Source organism: Rhinatrema bivittatum, chromosome 6 (genome assembly GCF_901001135.1).
Source record: "Rhinatrema bivittatum chromosome 6, aRhiBiv1.1, whole genome shotgun sequence".
Classification (NCBI taxonomy): domain Eukaryota; kingdom Metazoa; phylum Chordata; class Amphibia; order Gymnophiona; family Rhinatrematidae; genus Rhinatrema; species Rhinatrema bivittatum.
This window is the reverse complement of record NC_042620.1, coordinates 182,482,240-182,503,450: the sequence shown is the minus strand read 5'-3', so window position 1 is coordinate 182,503,450 and position 21,211 is coordinate 182,482,240. Positions and strand designations below refer to the sequence as shown.

At 42.2% G+C, this 21,211-nt stretch overlaps 1 protein-coding gene across 3 annotated transcripts in view; it reads left to right on the top strand.

Annotated features, from left to right (window-relative positions):
• TMEM237 (transmembrane protein 237) overlaps positions 1–21,211 on the top strand; it is a 159,076-nt gene that overhangs the window by 28,347 nt on the left and 109,518 nt on the right. For all 3 annotated transcript variants that reach the window (XM_029606272.1, XM_029606271.1, XM_029606270.1), the window contains exons 2-3: positions 9,696–9,727; positions 10,252–10,262. In XM_029606272.1, coding sequence (XP_029462132.1) covers positions 9,696–9,727; positions 10,252–10,262 — 43 coding nt within the window. The remainder of the gene's footprint in view (positions 1–9,695; positions 9,728–10,251; positions 10,263–21,211) is intronic.

The following is a 21,211-nucleotide window of genomic DNA, read 5'->3' as shown; positions in this document are numbered from 1 at the left end:
GTGAAGATTGAGGGGTTATTTCTTGTTCAGTTAAGATCCCACTCATTTTGGAATTTTTGCAGGTTGGATTGAGTTGGCCCTTAATTCTTTAAAGGTACAGGTAGCGGCTCTTGCCTGTTTCAGGGATCAGGTGAGTGGTGGACCCTTGTCAGCTCAGCCAGATGTGGCCCGTTTCTTGAAAGGAGTGAAACATCTTCGACTTCCCTTGTGGTTACCAGTGCCTTGTGGAATCTTAATCTGGTTTTGTATTTTTTGGCGGGCCCCATTTTTCGATTGATGTGTAACCTCTCCTTGCAGTTACTGACCTTGAAAACGGTGTTTCTTGTGGCAATTTGTTCTGTGCGTAGAGTATCTGAACTGCAGTCCTTGTCTTGCTGGGAGCCATTCCTTCAAGTGACTCCGGGGGCAATATAGCTGCTTACTATTCCTTCATTTTTGCCAAAAGTGGCTTCGGATTTTCCCTTGAATCAGTCCATTTCCCTGCCATCTCTGGACAGGAAAAGAGATGCAGAGGAATATTGTCTGTTGCAGCCCTTGGATGTCAGGCGACATATCATGAGATATGTAGAGGTTTCTTACTCTCAATAAGACAGATTGCTTGTTTGTTCTCCACAGTGAAGGTAAACAGGGCGAACTGGCCTCGCAGGCTACAGCAGCTCACTGGATTAAGGAGGTAGTCACGGCCATGTATGTAGATGCTGAGCAGCTGTTGCATAGTCAGGTTAGGGCTCATTACACTAGGACTCAGGCAGTGACATGGGCGGAGGATAGATTGTTGTCTCCTGTCAACATTTGCCGAGCTGCAACGTGGTCCTCCTTACACACCTTTTCCAGGTATTATCATCTGGATGATATCAATTAAAAAGCAGAATGAAAATACAAACAAAAAACACACTTTGAAATGTTTGATTGCTAATGCCAGAAGTCTAAGAAGTAAGATAGGAGAAGTAGAATGTATAGTAGTGAATGATAAAAAAACTACCAATGAGCACCAAATTGATTTAGGAAGGATTTCTAAACGCTATTGAAAAACCACCAATTAAATCCTTCGTGATCAATTTATCAAATGAATGTATGAATTCCAGATCTCAAAATGAGTAAAGTAATTTGAACAATTGTTAACTAATGTGTTTATCATATATAATTATCATGAATCCCCACAGGGGTGATATGATTGTGATTATAATCATAAACGGACCTCCTCCATCCAGTGTTGTGCATAAACATGTGATGACACCAAGTGACAGATTTTTCAATGTATTTTTTGTATATAAAAATATCTTGTTGATGGTGAATAAAATCACTCTAACAATAATGAATTGAGATGTAAATGTCCCGGCAAAATTGTAATGATCCCGACAACGGGTATAGATGGATATTTAAAGCGCTTATAAAACAACCTCGCTAGGCATAAGAAGTTATTTCTGAAGGCTTAATAGCTAAGCTAATTCAACATCCCGACTTATCTGATGGTCTTAATGGGTGACTGACGTAGCCACGTTTCAGGTCCGTACAAGGACCTTTCATCAGGGATATCGTCCTCCTTGGATGTCTCGTCGGTGAATGTTGAGCCGTTGCCTGCTAGGTCTCAAGCGTAGGTCCGTAGACTCTATCCGGGTCTGACAACGCTGAAGATTACCGGTTGTGCTGTTTTTGAACTTGGTAGTGGAATAGCTGGGTAACCAATCCCAAGCAAGCTCTGAGGTCATGACGTATACGTCTGGACAACCAATCAAAAGAAACACTATCAATTTGATGCTCGTTCAATGATTTAATGACAAGCTATAGTATGGAGTTCCAGTCCAATAATTCGTTCAAACCTGAAGGGGCTTGTGATTTCAATGTAAAGATCCAAAAGGCCTCCCGCTTATTTAAGAGTCTGATGCGATCACCCCCTCGGGGAGATGTCAACACTTGATCCAAAATCGTCCATTTTAAGTCTGTGAAAGCGTGGCTTTGCTGGACACAGTGTGAAATGATAGGAGCTGTCAAAGTCTCTGTGTTTAATTTGGATTTGTGCTCATTCAAGCGAATTCTGATTTTCCTAATAGTTCTACCAATGTATACCTTGGGACAGGTACACATGATAGCATAAACAACGTGATCTGAATCGCATGTAGTGTGTGATTTTCGAACAACTTTGTATCCTGTCAAAGGTTCGATCCATATTTCTCCGTCCATGCTGTTTTGACAATGAGCACAATGGCCGCACTGATTGTGGCTACCACTAGGTTTGTCACTACGCCCATGAGTGACCGCATGAATCAACTTATCACGGATATTGAGGCCCCGTGTTGTAACGATTAGCGGAGGATCTTTAAAAGCCTCATGTAAGGCTAAAACAGGCCAATGTTGGCGGATTGAAGATGCTATGACAGATGTAGCAACTGATTGATTAAGTACACAGACAAGTGCAGGATCTTGTTTGATGGGTTTGTAAGTTAACAGCGACGATCTGTCCGAATATTTAGCCCGTTTGTATGCCCGTTTGACAACAGACTTTGGGTAGCCCCATTCTAAAAATCTTTCACGCAAAATTTGAGATTGTATTTCAAATTGACTGTGGTCAGAACAAATTCGTTTAATTCTAAAGAATTGGCTGACAGGTAAGCCACGCTTAAACGATGGTGGATGGTGACTATGAAATTTTAAGAGATTATTTTTATCAGTAGGTTTGCGGTACACGGTGGTACTAAGTTGTCCATTATTTAAACTCACCAATACGTCTAAAAATGGAACTTGATGGAATGACTGTTGTTTAGTAAACTGAAGATTGGGGTCCTGCAAGTTGATCCACTCAAAAAAGGATGTCAATTTATCTTCAGTGCTTTTCCATACAAACAGTATATCATCAATGTACCGCACCCAAATGACGATCTCTCGCCACCATTCGGACACATAAACGATAGTATTTTCAAAATGAGACACATATATATTAGCAGTAGTGGGAGCAAAAGGAGAGCCCATTGGAATGCCATGTATTTGAGCAAACAATTGATCATTGTACATGAAATAATTGTTGTATAACACAACCTCCAAAAGCTGCAAAATAACTGAATTGGGAATTCTTTGATAAGATAACCTGTGTGTTAAACATTGTTGAATAACTTGAAAAGCTTGCAATTGGGGAATGTTAGTGTATAATGCACTAATATCCATGGTTACCAATATATATTGTGTATGGTCATTCAAAGATATATTTTGCAATTTTTGTAACAGATGAATGGTATCTTTGATGTATGAAGCTGTTGATGTAGCATAAGGTTGTAAAAGTTTATCCAACAGTATCGCAGGAGCTTCCAATACCGAATCGTTGAGAGAAACAATCGGACGTATAGGCGGATTCTTGAGATCTTTGTGGATTTTTGGGAGGGAGTATATTACAGGTAGCCGAGGATGTTCAATGATCAAAAATCTTTTCTCCTTCTCAGTGAAGCATGTAGACCGGTCAACAATGCCCTGTAATAATTTTGATAATGCAGGAGTGGGATCAATCATCAACTTTTTGTAATATATGGGATTGTTTAAATGTTGATGCATGACACGGTCATAAGCTATTTTATCCTGTAAGACTACCCCTCCCCCTTTGTCCGCTGGCTTAATAATTAAATCTGAGTTTTGAACAAGCGACTGTAAAGCTGATCTCAACGGAGCTGAAAGATTGTGTTGCCAACGATGTTCTTGGTTCTCATAACTGATCATGTCACGTAAAACCAATTGTTCGAAGGTCTTCACATGAGAATCAATGGCTCCTGGTGGATTCCAAGTTGAACGTGGATGAACAATCGACATGTCTTGTACGCTCTGATTTTCAATTTGAGAAAAAAACAATTTTAAATTCAATTTGCGTATAAAGCGGTGAAACATGATACGAGCCTCAAATGGAGAGTGTTTAGTAGTGGGCACGAATGATAAACCGTGATCGAGTACAGATATTTGTTCAACAGATAATGCAGTGGAGGATAAATTAACAACGGCTGATGTCATTTGTGTCTTGTTCTGGTGTTGATCCCTGACTGTGGCGGAGCTTCTGCGGTGTTGTCTTGACGTGAACATCCTTTGGGTCGCGTAGGTGCTTTGCTGCGAGCTGGTAAAAAATCCGGCTGTGCTTGTGATTTTAATGCCGGAGCGGAGCTCTCTGCCTCGTCTGAACCGCTAGAATTCTCATCTATAATCTGTTTGATCTCGACGAAACTTACTAATTTTCGTCTCTTTGATGTTCTCCCTAAATTTTTCTAGAGTGGCCTGGTGTTCTTGCAATTTCTCCTCAAATTGCTCAGGAACAGAATCTTGTTTCAAATGATCTATTTGCTCTTGAATAGGACCCGCCATCTCTTCAGTAAATTTTTTCACTTGACCAACTATTAATAGCATCAGATCGAGAGCACATTTATTAAGAATAGCCGTCCACGTGTGCATAAACGATTTGTCATCAGTGAACAATAAAGGTTCCTTTTGAACCCGTAATCCACGAGGGATTAACTGATGTTTTATGTACTCAACAAGGGTCGTGCCGTGCAACTCAGCACGAATGCTCTTCTTGCTCAAACGGATATATTCGTCCCATGATGTATTGATGATTTGTTCATCTGTATTAGAGAGCAATGATGGTAAGGTTTTAACATCAGCTATCTGAGCTTCGGTGAAGCTAAATACGTGTTTCCACGATTCCATGAGTAATCAAGCCAAGAATAGGTGCTGTAATACGTAAAATACCAAAAAACTACCAATGAGCACCAAATTGATTTAGGAAGGATTTCTAAACGCTATTGAAAAACCACCAATTAAATCCTTCGTGATCAATTTATCAAATGAATGTATGAATTCCAGATCTCAAAATGAGTAAAGTAATTTGAACAATTGTTAACTAATGTGTTTATAAAAAAAAATAAATTTTTTTTTGGAAAGAGAGGAACGTTTCATATATAATTATCATGAATCCCCACAGGGGTGATATGATTGTGATTATAATCATAAACGGACCTCCTCCATCCGGTGTTGTGCATAAACATGTGATGACACCAAGTGACAGATTTTTCAATGTATTTTTTGTATATAAAAATATCTTGTTGATGGTGAATAAAATCACTCTAACAATAATGAATTGAGATGTAAATGTCCCGGCAAAATTGTAATGATCCCGACAACGGGTATAGATGGATATTTAAAGCGCTTATAAAACAACCTCGCTAGGCATAAGAAGTTATTTCTGAAGGCTTAATAGCTAAGCTCATTCAACATCCCAACGAGACATCCAAGGAGGACGATATCCCTGATGAAAGGTCCTTGTACGGACCTGAAACATGGCTACGTCGGTCATCCATTAAGACCATCAGATAAGTCGGGATGTTGAATGGGCTTAGCTATTAAGCCTTCAGAAATAACTTCTTATGCCTAGTGAGGTTGTTTTATAAGCGCTTTAAATGTCCATCTATACCCGTTGTCGGGATCATTACAATTTTGCCGGGACATTTACATCTCAATTCATTATTGTTAGAGTGATTTTATTCACCATCAACAAGGTTTTTTTAGTAGTGAATGATGACATAGATTTAATTGGCATCTCAGAGACATGGTGGAAGGAGGATAACCAATGGGACAGTGCTATACCAGGGTACAAATTATATCGTAATGACAGAGAGAAGCATCTAGGAGGCGGGGTGGCACTTTATCCTGTTGGACTATATGCCATCACGGACATAAAGATCTTGCATGAGACTAAATTCACAGTCGAATCTTTATGGATAGAAATCCCTTGTGTGTTGGGGAAGAGTGTAGTGATAGGAGTATACTACCGTCTACCTGGCCAAGATGGTGAGAAGGACATGAAATGCTAAGTGAAATTAGGGAAGCTAACCAAATTGGTAGTGCAGTAATAATAGATTTCAATTACCCCAGTATTGACTGGGTAAATGTATCATTGGGACATGCTAGAGAGATAAAGTTCCTGGATGGAATAAATAACAGTTTTATTTATTTATTTATTCATTTATTTATTTAAGGTTTTTATATGCCGGCATTCATGAAACAATCACATCATGCTGGTTTACAAATAAACAGGGGTGCAATAAATACATCAAAACAGAAATAATCTGTCGAAGAAAGCAGTTACAATTAACAAGGACTGTTGAACTGGGATCAGAGGAAATAAAGATAGTTTAGCAGAGACTAAATTATATACAAGGCTAACCGGTCTGTAGTTTTATGGAACAAATGGTTCAGGAACCAACAAGAGAGGGAGCAATTTTAGATCTAATTCTCAGTGGAGCACAGGATTTGGTGAAAGGTAACGGTGGTGGGACCACATGGCAATAGTGATCATGTTATGATCAAATTTGAGTTAATGACTGGAAGGGGGACAGTAAGCAAATCCCATGGCTCTAGTGTTAAACTTTCAAAAGGGAAACTTTGATAAAATGAGAAAAATAGAAAAATACTGAAAGGAGCAGTTACAAATGTAAAAAGTGTACAAGAGGCATGGACATTGTTAAAAAAAAGAAAAGAAAAATACTACCCTAGAAGCACAGTCCAGCTGTGTGCCCACAGACAGGATGGGTAATGATTCAGATGGACTGAACCAAATCACGGTGAACCTAGAAAATGTGATAGGCCTGATTGACAAACTGAAGAGTAGTAAATCACCTGGACCGGATGGTTTACACACCAGGGTTCTGAAGGAACTCAAAAATGAAATTTCAGACCTATTAGTAAAAATTTGTAACCTATCATTAAAATCAACTATTGTACCTGAAGATTGGAGGATAGCTAATGTAACCCCAATATTTAAAAAGGGCTCCAGGGGTGATCCGGGAAACTACAGACTGGTTAGCCTGACCAGTGCCAGGAAAAATAGTGGAAAGTGTTCTAAGCAACAAAATCACAGAACATATAGAAAGTCATGGTTTAATGGAACAGTCAGCATGGCTTTACCCAAGGCAAGTCTTTCCTCACAAATCTGCATCACTTTTTTGAAGGAGTTAATAAACATGTGGATAAAATAAACCGGTAGATGTAGTGTATTTGGATTTTCAGAAGGCGTTTGACAAAGTTCCTCATGAGAGGCTTCTAGGAAAAGTAAAAAGTAATGGTATAGGTGGCGATGTCCTTTCGTGGATTACAAACTGCCTAAAAGACAGGAAACAGAGAGTAGGATTAAATGGACAACTTTCTCAGTGGAAGGGAGTGTGGGCAGTGGAGTGCCTCAGGGATCTGTATTGTGACCCTTACTTTTCAATATATTTATAAATGATCAGGAAAGAAATACGACGAGTGGGGTAATCAAATTTGCAGATAATATAAAGTTGTTCAGAGTAGTTAAATCACAAGCAGATTGTGATAAATTGCAGGAAAACCTTGTGAGACTGGAAAATTGAGCATCGAAATGGCAGATGAAATTTAATGTGGATAAGTGCAAGGTGATGCATATAAGGAAAAATAACCCATGCTACACTTACACAATGTTAGGTTCCATATTAGGTGCTACCACCCAAGAAAGAGATCTAGGCGTCATAGTGGATAACACATTGAAATCATCAGTTCAGTGTGCTGCGGCAGTCAAAAAAGCAAATAGAATGTTGGGAATTATTTGGAAGGGAATGGTGAATAAAACGGAAAATGTCATAATGCCTCTGTATTGCTCCAGGGTGAGACCCCATCTTGAATACTGTGTACAATTATGGTCGCCGCATCTGAAAAAAGATATAATTGTGATGGAGAAGGTACAGAGAAGGGTGACCAAAATCATAAGAGGAATGGAACAGCTCCCCTATGAGGAAAGACTAAAGAGGTTAGGACTTTTCAGCTTGGAGAAGAGACGGTTGAGGGGGGAGATATGATAGAGGTGTTTAAAATCATGAGAGGTCTAGAATGGGTAGATGTGAATCGGTTATTTAGTCTTTCAGATAATAGAATATGGGGCATCCATGAAGTTAGCATGTGGCACATTTAAAACTAATCGGAGAAAGTTCTTCACTCAACGCACAATTAAACTCTGGAATTTGTTGCCAGAAGAAGTGGTTAGTTCAGTTAGTATAGCTGTGTTTAAAAAAAGGATTGGATAAGTTCTTGGAGGAGAAGTCCATTACCTACTATTAATTAAGCTGACTTAGAAAATAGCCACTGCTATTACTAGCAATGGTAACATGAAATAGACTTAGTTTTTGGGTACTTGCCAGTTTCTTATGGCCTGGATTCGCCACTGTTGGAAACAGGATGCTGGGCTTGATGGACCCTTGGTCTGACCCAGTATGGCATGTTCTTATGTTCTTATGTGCGGGCCCGGGAGGAAGCAGCCTTCGCATGTGCGATTTTGACTGGACGATGGATAGCCTCCCGCCTTGTTCAGAAGTGGCTTTGATACATCCCACCTGTTCTGGATACAGCTGTCTAAATGCTAAGAAATGAGAAATTACTACTTACCTGATAATTTCCTTTTCTTTAATATAGACAGGTGGAGTAATAGGGCTGTGTATAGTTCCTATTTTGCAAAGTAGCTGCCAAGCCTTTCTACAGGTGTGCAGCATCAGGTGCATTTTAAGGTAGTGGGGTACCCTCGAGAAAGGTAGTTGTACCAATGGGTTTAAAGAAGGCACACCATACCATTCCAGGAGATAATCGTATGAGGAAACTGTGGAAGTCGCTAAAAGCCAATCCCGAATGTGTCACAAACTACAGGCTAAGTTATAGTATAACAAATTAGGGCACTCCAGGCCCCCTTTATCTATGGGGTACATAAGAGTTTGCAATGGTATTCTGGCCCTTTTACCGCGCCATAAAAAGGAGCGCAATGCTTGCTGAAATGTTCTGTGATCCTGTTTTGACAGCCAAAGAGGAGCCATCTGCAAAATGTAAAGCCATTTGGGTGCCAAAATCATCTTGAAAAGATGTACACGGCCCCTAAGGGACAGTGGGAGGGGAGTCCACCTCTTTAGTACCTGCAAGGTTGTCACCATGAGGGCCTGTATGTTTGCCTGATAAAAATCCGACACTCGGCAGGGGATTCTCAAACCCAGATAGGTTAAAGACTCGGTGGCCCAACGTAAGGGAAAATCTATACCCCAAGTGGGACGTAGGGTCCCTGTAACATCAATAACCTCGGATTTATCGTAGTTTATCTTAAGGCCCGCAAATCGACCATAGTGATTCAGAGAGTCTATTACCACTGGGATTGTTGGGTTTGTTTTAAGGAAAATTAGTTATATTTGTGGGGTTGTGGTATTCACTGCGCTGGGGTATAGTTTAGGATTTTGGCTAGTTCTTGAATCCTTGGGGGTTTATGAATATTGTTACATTATGGCATTGTTATTGTATTATTTTATTACCTAGATTATTTTATGGAGAGCAGAGTTATACAAATAAATATTTGTTTACAGTGGTGGTGGACAGGGCTTGTGGGAGGTGAAAATAAAATGATTGTTCCTTTAGAATAAGTTTATTAAAAAAAAGGTGTAATTTTTAGCCTTCCTTACTGTATAATAGCAAACATACTAGAAGTTACTTACTGATGTAGATAAAGTGGAACTTGTCAGTAACATTTTGGAGATTTAGTAGTAGTTAGCTTGTTTGGCATTCTGCGCTTTGCTTCTGAAAGATCCAGTTCATAGTCCTGTCCACCTTCACATTTCAAATTGGAAGCTGTTTTCTGTGAGATGGCATACCATTATCAGTAATCGAGTTTTTGTGTCTTTTTATTACAGTACCCACCCCGTGCTCTTCCGTCAATCCCAAGGTGAGACATGGAAAACTGCCTGATTTGGAGCTCCCAGGCTAATGGAATATTTAAGTACATTCTTGGTTTTGTAACAGATAGCCAAGAAGGGAGTAGAATGAACCAAACACCAAATTTTGCTTACTCATTGCTTTAGATAAAGACTGTTCTAATTGCAAATGTACTGATTTCCACTGTACAGTAACAAACATATCTTCCTGACTTTCCTTCTGTGGTTTTTCTACTGGTATGATTCTGGTTTACTTGTTAAAAAGAATAGAGCATTTAGTTTTCTTATAATCCACTTGTAAGGTCACTCTCAACCCACCAGTGTGTCATGCGCCATTAAAGAATCACAGTAGATGCGGGAAAAGTGGAAAAGGCAGATTTCTGTTTTAGATTTACTTAACATGGGAAAGTAGTTCAGTTTTAGTCTTGTTACTTCTAGTGATTTTTTTCTATTAATTGCAAACTGTTTCTTTATTTTCCCATTCTTCTTGTTACTTTTCCTTGGGCTCTGTAATGGAAATTATTTTGATCTGAAGTTCATCCGAAGGTAAATCAGTTCATTATTTTATATTCAATTTATAGATGTTGTATTTACCATATAGAATTGTTTTGCCTGATTTATGTAAATATTACTGAAATACACAGTTGAGGGGGGCATGGTTGTATCCAATTAGCTGGAATAATGATTTGTAGGCATTCACTAGAGAATAGATGAATGGCATAGAAATAGAATAAACTATTATTCAATTCTGTATTGCGCTTATTAGCAGCTCTTACCTACTTGAATCAGAACTGTATACTGGGATTTGTAAACTGATCGTATGTTGCAGGAAACATAACTTTACTAGCTAGCCTGTGGCTATGAGGAAGAAAATGACCCATCCATTCTTTATTTTAAAAAATTTTCAAGTTGGTTTTAGATTGATGTTGTGGTGTTTTTATCTAGCGATGATAGTGAGCACAGTCCTGCACAGGTAGATAAATGTGTCCATATGGGGATATGGCATAAGACTAAACACAAGCCTTACAGTTGCAGTAAGGGCCCCCCCCCCCCCCCCCGAGTAGAGTCTGAGTGAGACGAGAGACACACGCAAGAGGTATGAAGATGGGGCAGCTGCAGGATGGTGCCACTCGTAGATCACAGAGGTGATTGTGAAGGCTGGTGGAAGGGTTCATTTTCAGGTTAGACTAGGAGAATGGGAGTCCAGACAGGTTGTAGAGCTACTCAAGTATAAAATAAGTTTATGACTGTAAAGTTAAAAAAACAAAAACAAAAAAAGAAACATTTTTTAAATGACTTTATTATATCAGAGGAGAACCTTACAGCAAAATGGAACAGCATATTTATTTATTTTATTTATTTGCAGTTTTTATATCCCGAAATTTGTTTAGTAACCTCACATCGGTTCACAATTAACAGAAACATTGCAGCTGTGCCAACTAGAACGAACATGTGCAACAATGCTAAACAATAAACTTTACAATAAACTTGTTAACGAACATATGCAATAGTGCTTTACAATAAACTTGTTAAGCAGGGGGGAGGGGAGAGAACAGTGGAACAATGAAAGGGAAAAATAAAATAGTGGTACAAAGCAAATTGTTATCTCACTGAATTTATAAGTCTATAAATAAATAGAATGAAATTATAAGTCTATAAATAAATAGAATGAATTTTATAAAACACAATTGGAAAAGAGAAAAGCTGGGTATGAGAAAAAGAAATGGGATAGAAGTCTTATATACAATTGATATACAATCGATATGAATAATTGCCAACAAAAAGTTAGGTGTAGTGAGAAAGAAAAAGGGGATGTACATTTAAGTAAATTAGTGGGCAAGGCTGTAGGACTAAGGGAGAGAGGAGAGCGTAAGGGTTAAGTATAAGCCTGTAGGAAAAGCCATGTTTTCAGTTTTTGCTTAAATTTTATTGGGCATGTTTCTTGCCGTAACTCCGGGGTCATATTGTTCCAACAGTTCGGTCCAGCTATGGTTATCGCACGCTTCCTAGTTGACTCAAGAGTGGTGGTTTTATGTGTGGGGGTGTGTAGGGTGGCTGCATGTTGTGTTCTAGGGGTTCTGGAGTGTTTGTGGAAGTAAAGTTCATTATTGAACCATGTCATGTTTTCATTGTGTAGGGTCTTGTGTATTAGAGATAAGGTTTTGAACATGATTCTCTGTGCAATGGGGGGGAGCCAGTGCAGATCTCTGAGTATGGGAGTAATATGTTCCGATTTTCTGGTGTTGGTGAGAATGCGTGCTGCTGCATTCTGAAGCATTTGTAGTGGTAGAATGGTAGTTTGGGGTAGGCCTAGGAGAAGGGCATTACAATAATCAACTTTCGAAAAAATGAGGGATTGCAGTACAGTACGGAAATCATGTTGGTTAATGGTCTTAATTTTTTTTAGAGTGTGTAGTTTGAAGAACCCATCTTTAATAATGTTGTTGATATGTTTTTTAAAATTAAGGTGGTTGTCTAATGTGACTCCAAGGTTTTTAACAGTGTTTGTGTTGTCAGGAGAAGTGAGTGATGTGTGAGTGGCAGCAAATGTGTTTTTGTGATTCTGTGGGGAAATGACCATAAGTTCTGTTTTATCGGGGTTAATGGCCAGATTGATGCTAATAAGGAGGTTACTAATGGCGGTGAGGGCAGTATCCCATGTTTTAAAGGCATCATTAAGGGAGCCAGTGATGGGGATAACAATTTGTACATCATCCGCATAGATGAAGTACAAAAGGCCAAGTTCTGTCAGTAGGTGACAAAGAGGGAGGATATAAATATTAAAGAGAGTAGAGGAGAGGGCAGATCCTTGTGGTACTCCGTGATTTATATTGTATGGTGATTTCTGCATATGAGCAGAAATCACAAGCAAGGTTATCTTAAAAAACCTAATTCACTAACCTTATCTTCATAGCTTTAAGACATTGTAAAATTATGGTAATGTGCACCTCTGTGCATTTAAAAAACAAAATTTCCCCTCTCACACTCATACACACAAGGAAACATTTATTAATATCTGTTTTGTTTTTTCCCCAGCAGTTTGTTCCTGCACCTCTTGGTTTTCAGCTCAGTCGAAACCTGCCTGTATTAGACTTCAGTGCCATGCTTTTATTCATTTTCCCCTATTTTATAATCCTCCGCCTAGCCCAGGTGATGTAATGATGGTCCTTGGCTAGGAGCCATAGACTGCAGCTCCCTCCTGTACTTGTACATCCTGAATCTGTCACCAGTATGCAATGACTGAGTCTTTCTGCTCCCATGCCCCCCAGGATCTGTGAAGAATTCTTCCCTGGCATACCCAGCCAACCCGAGGAGCATATACTGGGTCCAGGAACTGAACCTGGATACTCTGCATGGCACCACATAACACTGCCACTTAGCCACCAAGCTGGCCTCATTAACATCTATTTTAAATCAACAGTAATATCTAGATCTATGGATGCAGCAGTATTAGAAATGTTTTATGACTGATGGTTCCCAGTCCCTAGTATCTGCTGGTGATGTCAGAGCGCTCATGGGAGATAACCAGGAAAGGGGCAGTGGAGAGGAAGGGGAGAGGAAGAGAAGGAGGAGGGGAAGGGAGGGGCGGAGAGCAGTCAGAGACTGAAATGAGAAGGGAAGTAGCTGGAAAAGGGAAGGGAAGGGATTGCAACAGTGGGAGAGGGAGAGGGAAGGGGCTGGAAAAGGGAGGGGTAGGGGCAGTGGGAAAGTGAAAAGGGTGGGGAGTTGGGGTGGAAGGAGAGGGGAGGAGAGTGCACATCCTCCCTACGACACTTCCACTATCCCACATGCACACAACCCTATTCACCCAACAGCCCACCCCATCCGACACAGGCACCTTCACTCGCATATATACACACCCTGTAAAAACCCACCTCACCCCATCCCCCCACCCTTCCCACCCATTCTTCATCCCCCCTCAAATTGCCCCCACACATCCCACACACATATTCTCACCTACCACACCTCCCACCCACACAAGCACATATACCTCCATCCTACCCCTCCCCACGCATGCACATACCCTCATACAAGCATACATACCCCTACACCCCACCCCTCACACATATACACATACATCCCCTATCCACACACATACCCCATCCCACACACAAACATACACACCCCTACACCCCGCACATTTGCACGCATACCCACCCCCACACATAAGCACATGCATACCCCTGCCCCACACGTATACCCCCACCTCACATACTCATACCTCCACCCCAACACACGTGCATATCCCTATCTCACATACATACATATGCTCACCCCACCCCAGGCACAATATGCCCCCACACACATGCATATGCTCACACAGACACGCACACACACGCACACCTTCCCCCTCCCCCACACACATAAACTCCCCCATGTATACACATGCGTGCGCACACACACACGCCTAACACACATAACCACCCCTAACACACACACTTGCACACCCAGCTCCCCCATACACTACCCCTACCCCATCCCCACCCTATCTCCCCTCCACCTCCTCCACACCCCACCCTGACCTCAACCCCCCCCCCAATCACCCTCAGCTCCTTCTTACATACCCCCCAACACATGCCCAACACTCCTTGAAATGCATATGAGGAGGGATCTAGCGAAGCTCAAGGAATGGTGTACGGTCTGGCAGCTAAGGTTTAATGTTAAAAAAGGCAGAGTAATACATTTATGATGCAAAAACCCAAGGGAAAGGTACAGTATTGGAGGCGAAATTCTTCTAAGCACAAAGGGAGAGCAGGGTCTGGGGGTAATTGTATTTGATGATCTTAAGGTGACCAAACAGGTGGATAAAGCGATAGTAAAAAAAAGCAGGAAAGATGCTTGGCTGCATAGGGAGAGGAATGGTCAGCAGATAAAGGGAGGTGATATTGTCCCTGATGCATAGGTCCCTGGTGAGACCTCACTTGGAATACTGTGTGAAGTTCTGTAAACTGTACTTCAAAAGGATATAAACACGGTCCAGAGGATGGCTACCAAAATGGTCAGTGGTCTTCGTTCTAAAAGATCTAAACATTTATACTCTAGAGAAAAAGTGATATGGGGTAATATAATAGAGACATTCAAATATCTCAAAGGTTTTCATGCACAAAAGGTGAACCTCTTTCAATGAAAAGGAGGTTCTAGAATGGGTCATGAGATAAGGTTGAAAGGAGTAGACTCAGGAAAAACTTTCTTGATAGAGAGGGTGGTGGATGTGTGGAACAGTCTCCCAGTGGAAGTGGTGGCAACAAAAACAGTATCTGAATTCAAGAAAGCATGGGATAAATACAGGGCATCTCCTAAGGAAGTGATGAGAATTATAATGCTAAATTAATTGGACAGATGGGCAGACTGTATTTATTTTATTTATTTATTTATTTTATATACCGAAGTTCGTTTGCACATCACATCGGTATACAGTGAAACATAGCTTAATGAAGATTTGGAAAGAGAATAGGAAAAAAGAAAGTTACATTATAACATTTTAGGAGAAAATACAACAAATTAGGCGAGATAGGTACAGGGTGCTGGTAATACAACAGCAAGGCTTTTATCCCAGGACAAGCAGGATGCTAGTCCTCACATATGAGTGACGTCACTGACTGAGCCCTATCACGGGAAAAACTTCTGTCAAAGTTTCTAGAAACTTTTGACTGGCAGCCTGAGGCTACTGAGCATACCCAGCATGCCATGATATTCTCTGCCACAGGGGTCTCACTCCAGTCTTCGTTTTTCCATGCTGCCCTCAGCATCGCGGTGACAGGAGCCCTGTGAGATTTTCTCACTAATCTTGACTGAAAAAGTCACTGTTTTCTCTATTTTCCCCATTTGGGGTCTCACTAAATTTCATTTGTCACCAGACGGTGACAAAAACAATAGTTTTTGATTTTTCTTTTCTTCTCAGGATTTCTCTTCTCAGAGATTTTTCATTGACGGCTGTCAATAGAGACATGGCTTCGGGCTTCAAAAAATGCCCGGTCTGTAACCGGACCATGTCAATAACAGAGCCACATCTTGAATGTGTAATCTGTTTAGGAGAAAAACATGAAATCTCTTCATGTGTACAATGCCAAGAAATGACCCCGAAAGGCAGAAAGCTTAGGCAGGAGAAAATGTCACAACTTTTCCACCTCCAATCAGTGCCTTCACCGTCTACTTCGACGAAATCATCACCAACAGGGGTCACTAAGAAACTTCTTCTTAAACGACGAATCGAGGGATCCGGCAATGCTCCATCACCAGTACCATCGACATCATCGACCAGGTCAGTGTCGGAATCGAGACCTAAACACAAGCACCGACGTCATCGATCCCCGGTGTCTCCATCGCTCCCTCTCCTGGGGGAACCAACTGTAAAGCGGCACAAATCAAGTGATACACTCCGCTAACCTCCGTGTCCTCAGTTCCCTCGCCTACACCGTCAATATCGACGTCTGCATCGACATCCCAAGCTCCACCATCGACGCCAGACTTAATCGGCCTAATAAGACAGATGGTAATGGAAGCTTTCCAGGCGCAAGTTCCAGCGTCATCGTTGATGCCGGCGGTTACGTCGATGCCGGCGGCCGCGCTGATACCTCCAGCCGCGCCGATGCCGGCAGTTCCGCCGATACCAATGATGCCACCGATACCAGTCAACACCTCAATGGCGCAGACGATGCCATCGGAGCCATCGATGTCGATTCCTCTCTCGACATTACAAATTCCATCGATGCTAAAACCCTCGAAGCCACTGATGCCTTCAGTTACGGTTCCAATCTCGATGTTTTCTTTTCTTCATACATCGACTTTGACCGTCCCTTCTACTTCACAGCCGAAGTCGGTTTACACGATGGCACCTACCTTACCTCCTCCTCACAAGGCATCGACATCGAGACATAAGTCATCGACAAATTTAAGACACTCGATGCCAAAACACCCACCTGCATCTTCTGAAGCGCCAAGTGCAGAAGCAGCATTACACGGTATCCTGACTAAAAGATACCAGGAATTACTTTCTTCCTTGTCAGCTAATCCGGTGGAGGAGGACGTAGAGGATGTTTTATCTGATGACCCTCTACCTGGACCCTCTGATGTACCTCTGCTTCCTAGGACTACACCTACTCAGCCTTCCGGATATGACACTTGGTCGGACACTACATCAGAGGCCTCATCAGAGGACTTCATGTCTGATCCCTCCCCACCTCAGGCCAGAAAACAATCTCCTCCAGAGGATTTTTCTTTTCCTACCTTTGTCCAAGAAATGGCGGATTCTATCCCGTTCAAATTGCAGGCGGAAAAGGATGACAGACACCAAACTCTAGAAATACTCCAGTTTGTAGATCCTCCCAAACACAATCTCGCAATTCCCATCCATGAGGTGCTCTTACAGTTACAACAACGCATCTGGGAACATCCCTGCACGGTTCCTGCAGTGAACAAAAGAGTAGATTCTACTTACCTTGTGCAATCTGCACCAGGCTATCAAAAAACTCAACTTCCCCACCACTCGGTCGTTGAATCTGCGCAGAAGCGTTCCAGACGAACAAGAACCCATTCATCTATCCCTCCAGGCAAAGATAATAGATTCCTGGATCAAATGGGTTACAAAATCTTTCAAAGAGCAATGCTGACCTCCAGTTTTTCAGCATACCACCTCTACATGACCCAGTACCAGAGAAACCTCTGGAAACAAATGGAAGAGTTTGTGCCATCCCTGCTTGCAGAATATCAAGAGGCAGCACAAACCATCATCAACAAGGGATTATACACAGGGAAACATGAGGTCCGAGCCGCCTATGATGCCTATGAGACGGCTTCGAGAGTTGCTGCATCCAGCATCAGTGCCAGAAAATGGGCCTGGCTCAAAGCCCCCGATCTGAAACCAGAGGTACAGGATAAGCCCGTCGACCTTCCTTGCCTTGGAGATAATTTGTTTGGCACCAAGGTACAAGACGCAGTTTCACAATTACGTGAGCACACTGAGACCCTGCGACAATTATCCTCTCTTCCGCATGATCCATCAACACATGCTACCCACAGGCCCCCACGAAGGGACACTAGGTGCCCATTCTACAGACAAAGGAGATATTATCCTCCTTCATCCAGACCGCGGCCTCCCAGGTCCCAACAGAGACCACAACAGAGGCAACTAGGCCTCAACCAGCTCCACAAACCAGACCTGCCACTAGATTTGAGATCATATCCAGAGAGCAAGGCCTCTATTCCAATCCTCGACCAACACTGCCAGTGGGAGGAAGACTGTCCACTTTTTACAACACTTGGATGTCAATAACATCAGACCAATGGGTCCTCTCAATTATACACCGAGGATATCAACTCAACTTCATAACCATTCCTCAAGATTTTCCACCGAGTTCCTCTCATCTCAGCAAAAATCATTTGCTTCACCTACAAACAGAAATATCCACTCTCCTGAAAACCAGGGCTGTCGAGTTGGTCCCCCGGCTTCAGCAGGGCAGATGATTCTATTCCCGTTATTTCCTCATTCCAAAGAAAACTGGCGGCCTACGACCAATCCTAGATCTCAGAAATCTCAACAAATTTCTAAAAAAAGAAAAATTCAGGATGGTCTCTCTAGGCACCATGCTTCCCCTTCTTCAAGCAGGAGATTGGCTTTGTTCTCTGGATCTTCAAGACGCTTACGCTCACATTCCAATATTCCCTCCTCATCGCAAGTACCTGCGCTTCATGGTGGGTCATCAACATTTCCAATACAGAGTACTGCCATTCGGACTTGCCTCTGCTCCCAGAGTTTTCACAAAATGTCTGGCAGTAATAGCAGCCCACTTGCACAAGCAAGGTGTCCATGTCTTCCCCTATCTAGACGACTGGCTCATCAGAAGACAGTCTCAAGAAGGAGCTCTGTCTTCTCTCAATCACACAATTACTCTACTTCACTCCACGGGTTTTCTCATCAATTATCAAAAGTCCCATCTTACTCCATCTCAACTGCTCCAATTCATAGGAGCAGAACTGAACACCATTCTTGCAAGAGCCTTTCTACCCGAAGATCGGGCAGAAACACTATCCTCATTAACAAACTCGATTCACTCCGGACATCAGGCAACAACCCATCAGTTTCTAACCTTACTAGGCCATATGGCCTCCACAGTTCATGTCACTCCTATGGCATGGCTTGCCATGCGAATTACCCAATGGACTCTAAGGTCACAATGGATACAAGCCATTCAACTGCTTCATTATCCAATTCAAGTAACCCACCAACTAAGATCATCTCTACTTTGATGGGCGAACATGGACAACTTGCGCAAGGGCCTACCCTTCCAGCAACCAGTCCCACAGATAACGTTAACTACAGATGCATCCACCTTGGGTTGGGGAGCTCACATACACAATCTCCAAACCCAGGGTACGTGGACAAAGCTCGAAGCAACTTTTCAAATCAATTTCCTGGAGCTTCGAGCTATACGTTATGCGCTACATGCGTTCAAGGACTGCCTTTCACACAAGACTGTTCTCATCCAAACGGACAACACAGTTGCCATGTGGTACATCAACAAACAGGGAGGTACAGGCTCGTATCTCCTCTGTCAAGAAGCTGCACAGATCTGGGGCTGGGCCCTGAAACACTCAATGTTCCTCCGGGCCACTTATCTGGCAGGCATTCACAATGTAGTTGCGGATCGACTCAGTCGTCAGTTCCAACCACACGAGTGGTCCCTGGATCCCTCAGTAGCGACCGGGATATTCCAACATTGGGGACAACCAACAATAGATCTCTTTGCGTCACATCTGAATCACAAAGTGGACAATTTCTGTTTTCTACGCACGCACAAGAACAGTCAGCCAAGGACGCCTTTGCTCGCCCTTGGAACTCAGGCCTACTATACGCGTATCCTCCGATACCGCTCATAACCAAGACTCTAGTGAAGCTACAGCAGGACAAAGGGTCCATGATACTCATAGCCCCGTACTGGCCCCGACAAGTGTAGTTTCCCACACTCTTAGACCTCTCAGTCAGAGATCCAATTCGTCTGGGAGTAGCTCCCACTTTCATAACTCAGGATCAGGGTCGGTTGCGCCATCCCAACCTTCAATCCCTATCCCTGACAGTATGGATGTTGAAAGCTTGATTTTACAACCACTCAATCTTTCAACCAATGTGTCTCAAGTGCTTATAGCTTCACGTAAACCTTCCACACGAAAGAATTACTCTTCCAAATGGAAAAGATTTACTATGTGGTGCAGACAAAAGAATATAGACCCTTTTACCTGCCCCACAACCTCTGTTAGACTACTTATACCATCTATCAGAATCTAGTCTCCAGACTTCATCTGTAAGAGTCCATTTAAGTGCAATCTCAGCTTACCATAACAAGATGGGAGATGCACCAATATCCACACAACCTCTTGTAAGCAGGTTTATGAGAGGTTTAACTCACCTTAAACCACCAATTCGGCCACCAGTCACAAAATGGGACCTGAATTTGGTATTAACAAGACTCATGCGTTCTCCTTTCGAACCCATAGATTCTTGTGATCTTAAATTTCTCACATGGAAGACTATCTTCCTCATAGTCATTACATCAACTAGAAGGGTTAGTGAATTACAAGCACTTGTCACGTACGCACCCTATACAAAGTTCCTACCTGACAAAGTGGTTCTCCGTACACATCCAAAATTCCTCCCTAAAGTAGTTACGGAATTCCACTTGAACCAATCCATAGTTTTACCCACATTCTTTCCAAGGCCTCATTCTCACCAAGGCGAACGGGCTTTACATACCTTGGACTGTAAGCGTGCTCTATCTTTTTACTTAAACCGCACTGCAGTCCACAGGAAATCAAATCAACTCTTTGTTTCCTATGATCCAAACAAACCAGGGAAAGCAGTGGGTAAACATACTCTATCCAATTGGCTAGCAGATTGTATACAGTTTTGCTATGAAAAAGCAGGCCTTCCTCTCCAAGGGCGAGTAAAGGCACACTCAGTAAGAGCAATGTCAACTTCAGTAGCACATTATCGTTCGGTGCCAATCCTTGACATATGTAAAGCAGCAACATGGAGTTCTCTTCACACCTTTGCAGCTCATTACTGTTTGGACAAACAAGGCCGACAAGATTCAGCCTATGGACAATCTGTCTTAAAGAACTTGTTTCCAGTTTAAACCCAACTCCTTCTACAACCAACCTGCTGTGACCTTCGGCTGATTCATTTCCAACAACAACACGGCACTCTTGCCTCAATACAAAATGACACAGCCTCTAGCTTGCTAATCACCCATATGTGAGGACTAGCATCCTGCTTGTCCTGGGATAAAACAAAATTGCTTACCTTGTAATAGGTGTTATCCCAGGACAGCAGGATGTAGCCTTCACGAAACCCACCCGCCACCCCGAGGAGTTGGGTCTCAGATTTTTCCTTAATTTACTTTTTGCTAAAGCTTAATGCTACATACGAAAATGGAGTGAGACCCCTGTGGCAGAGAATATCATGGCATGCTGGGCATGCTCAGTAGCCTCAGGCTGCCAGT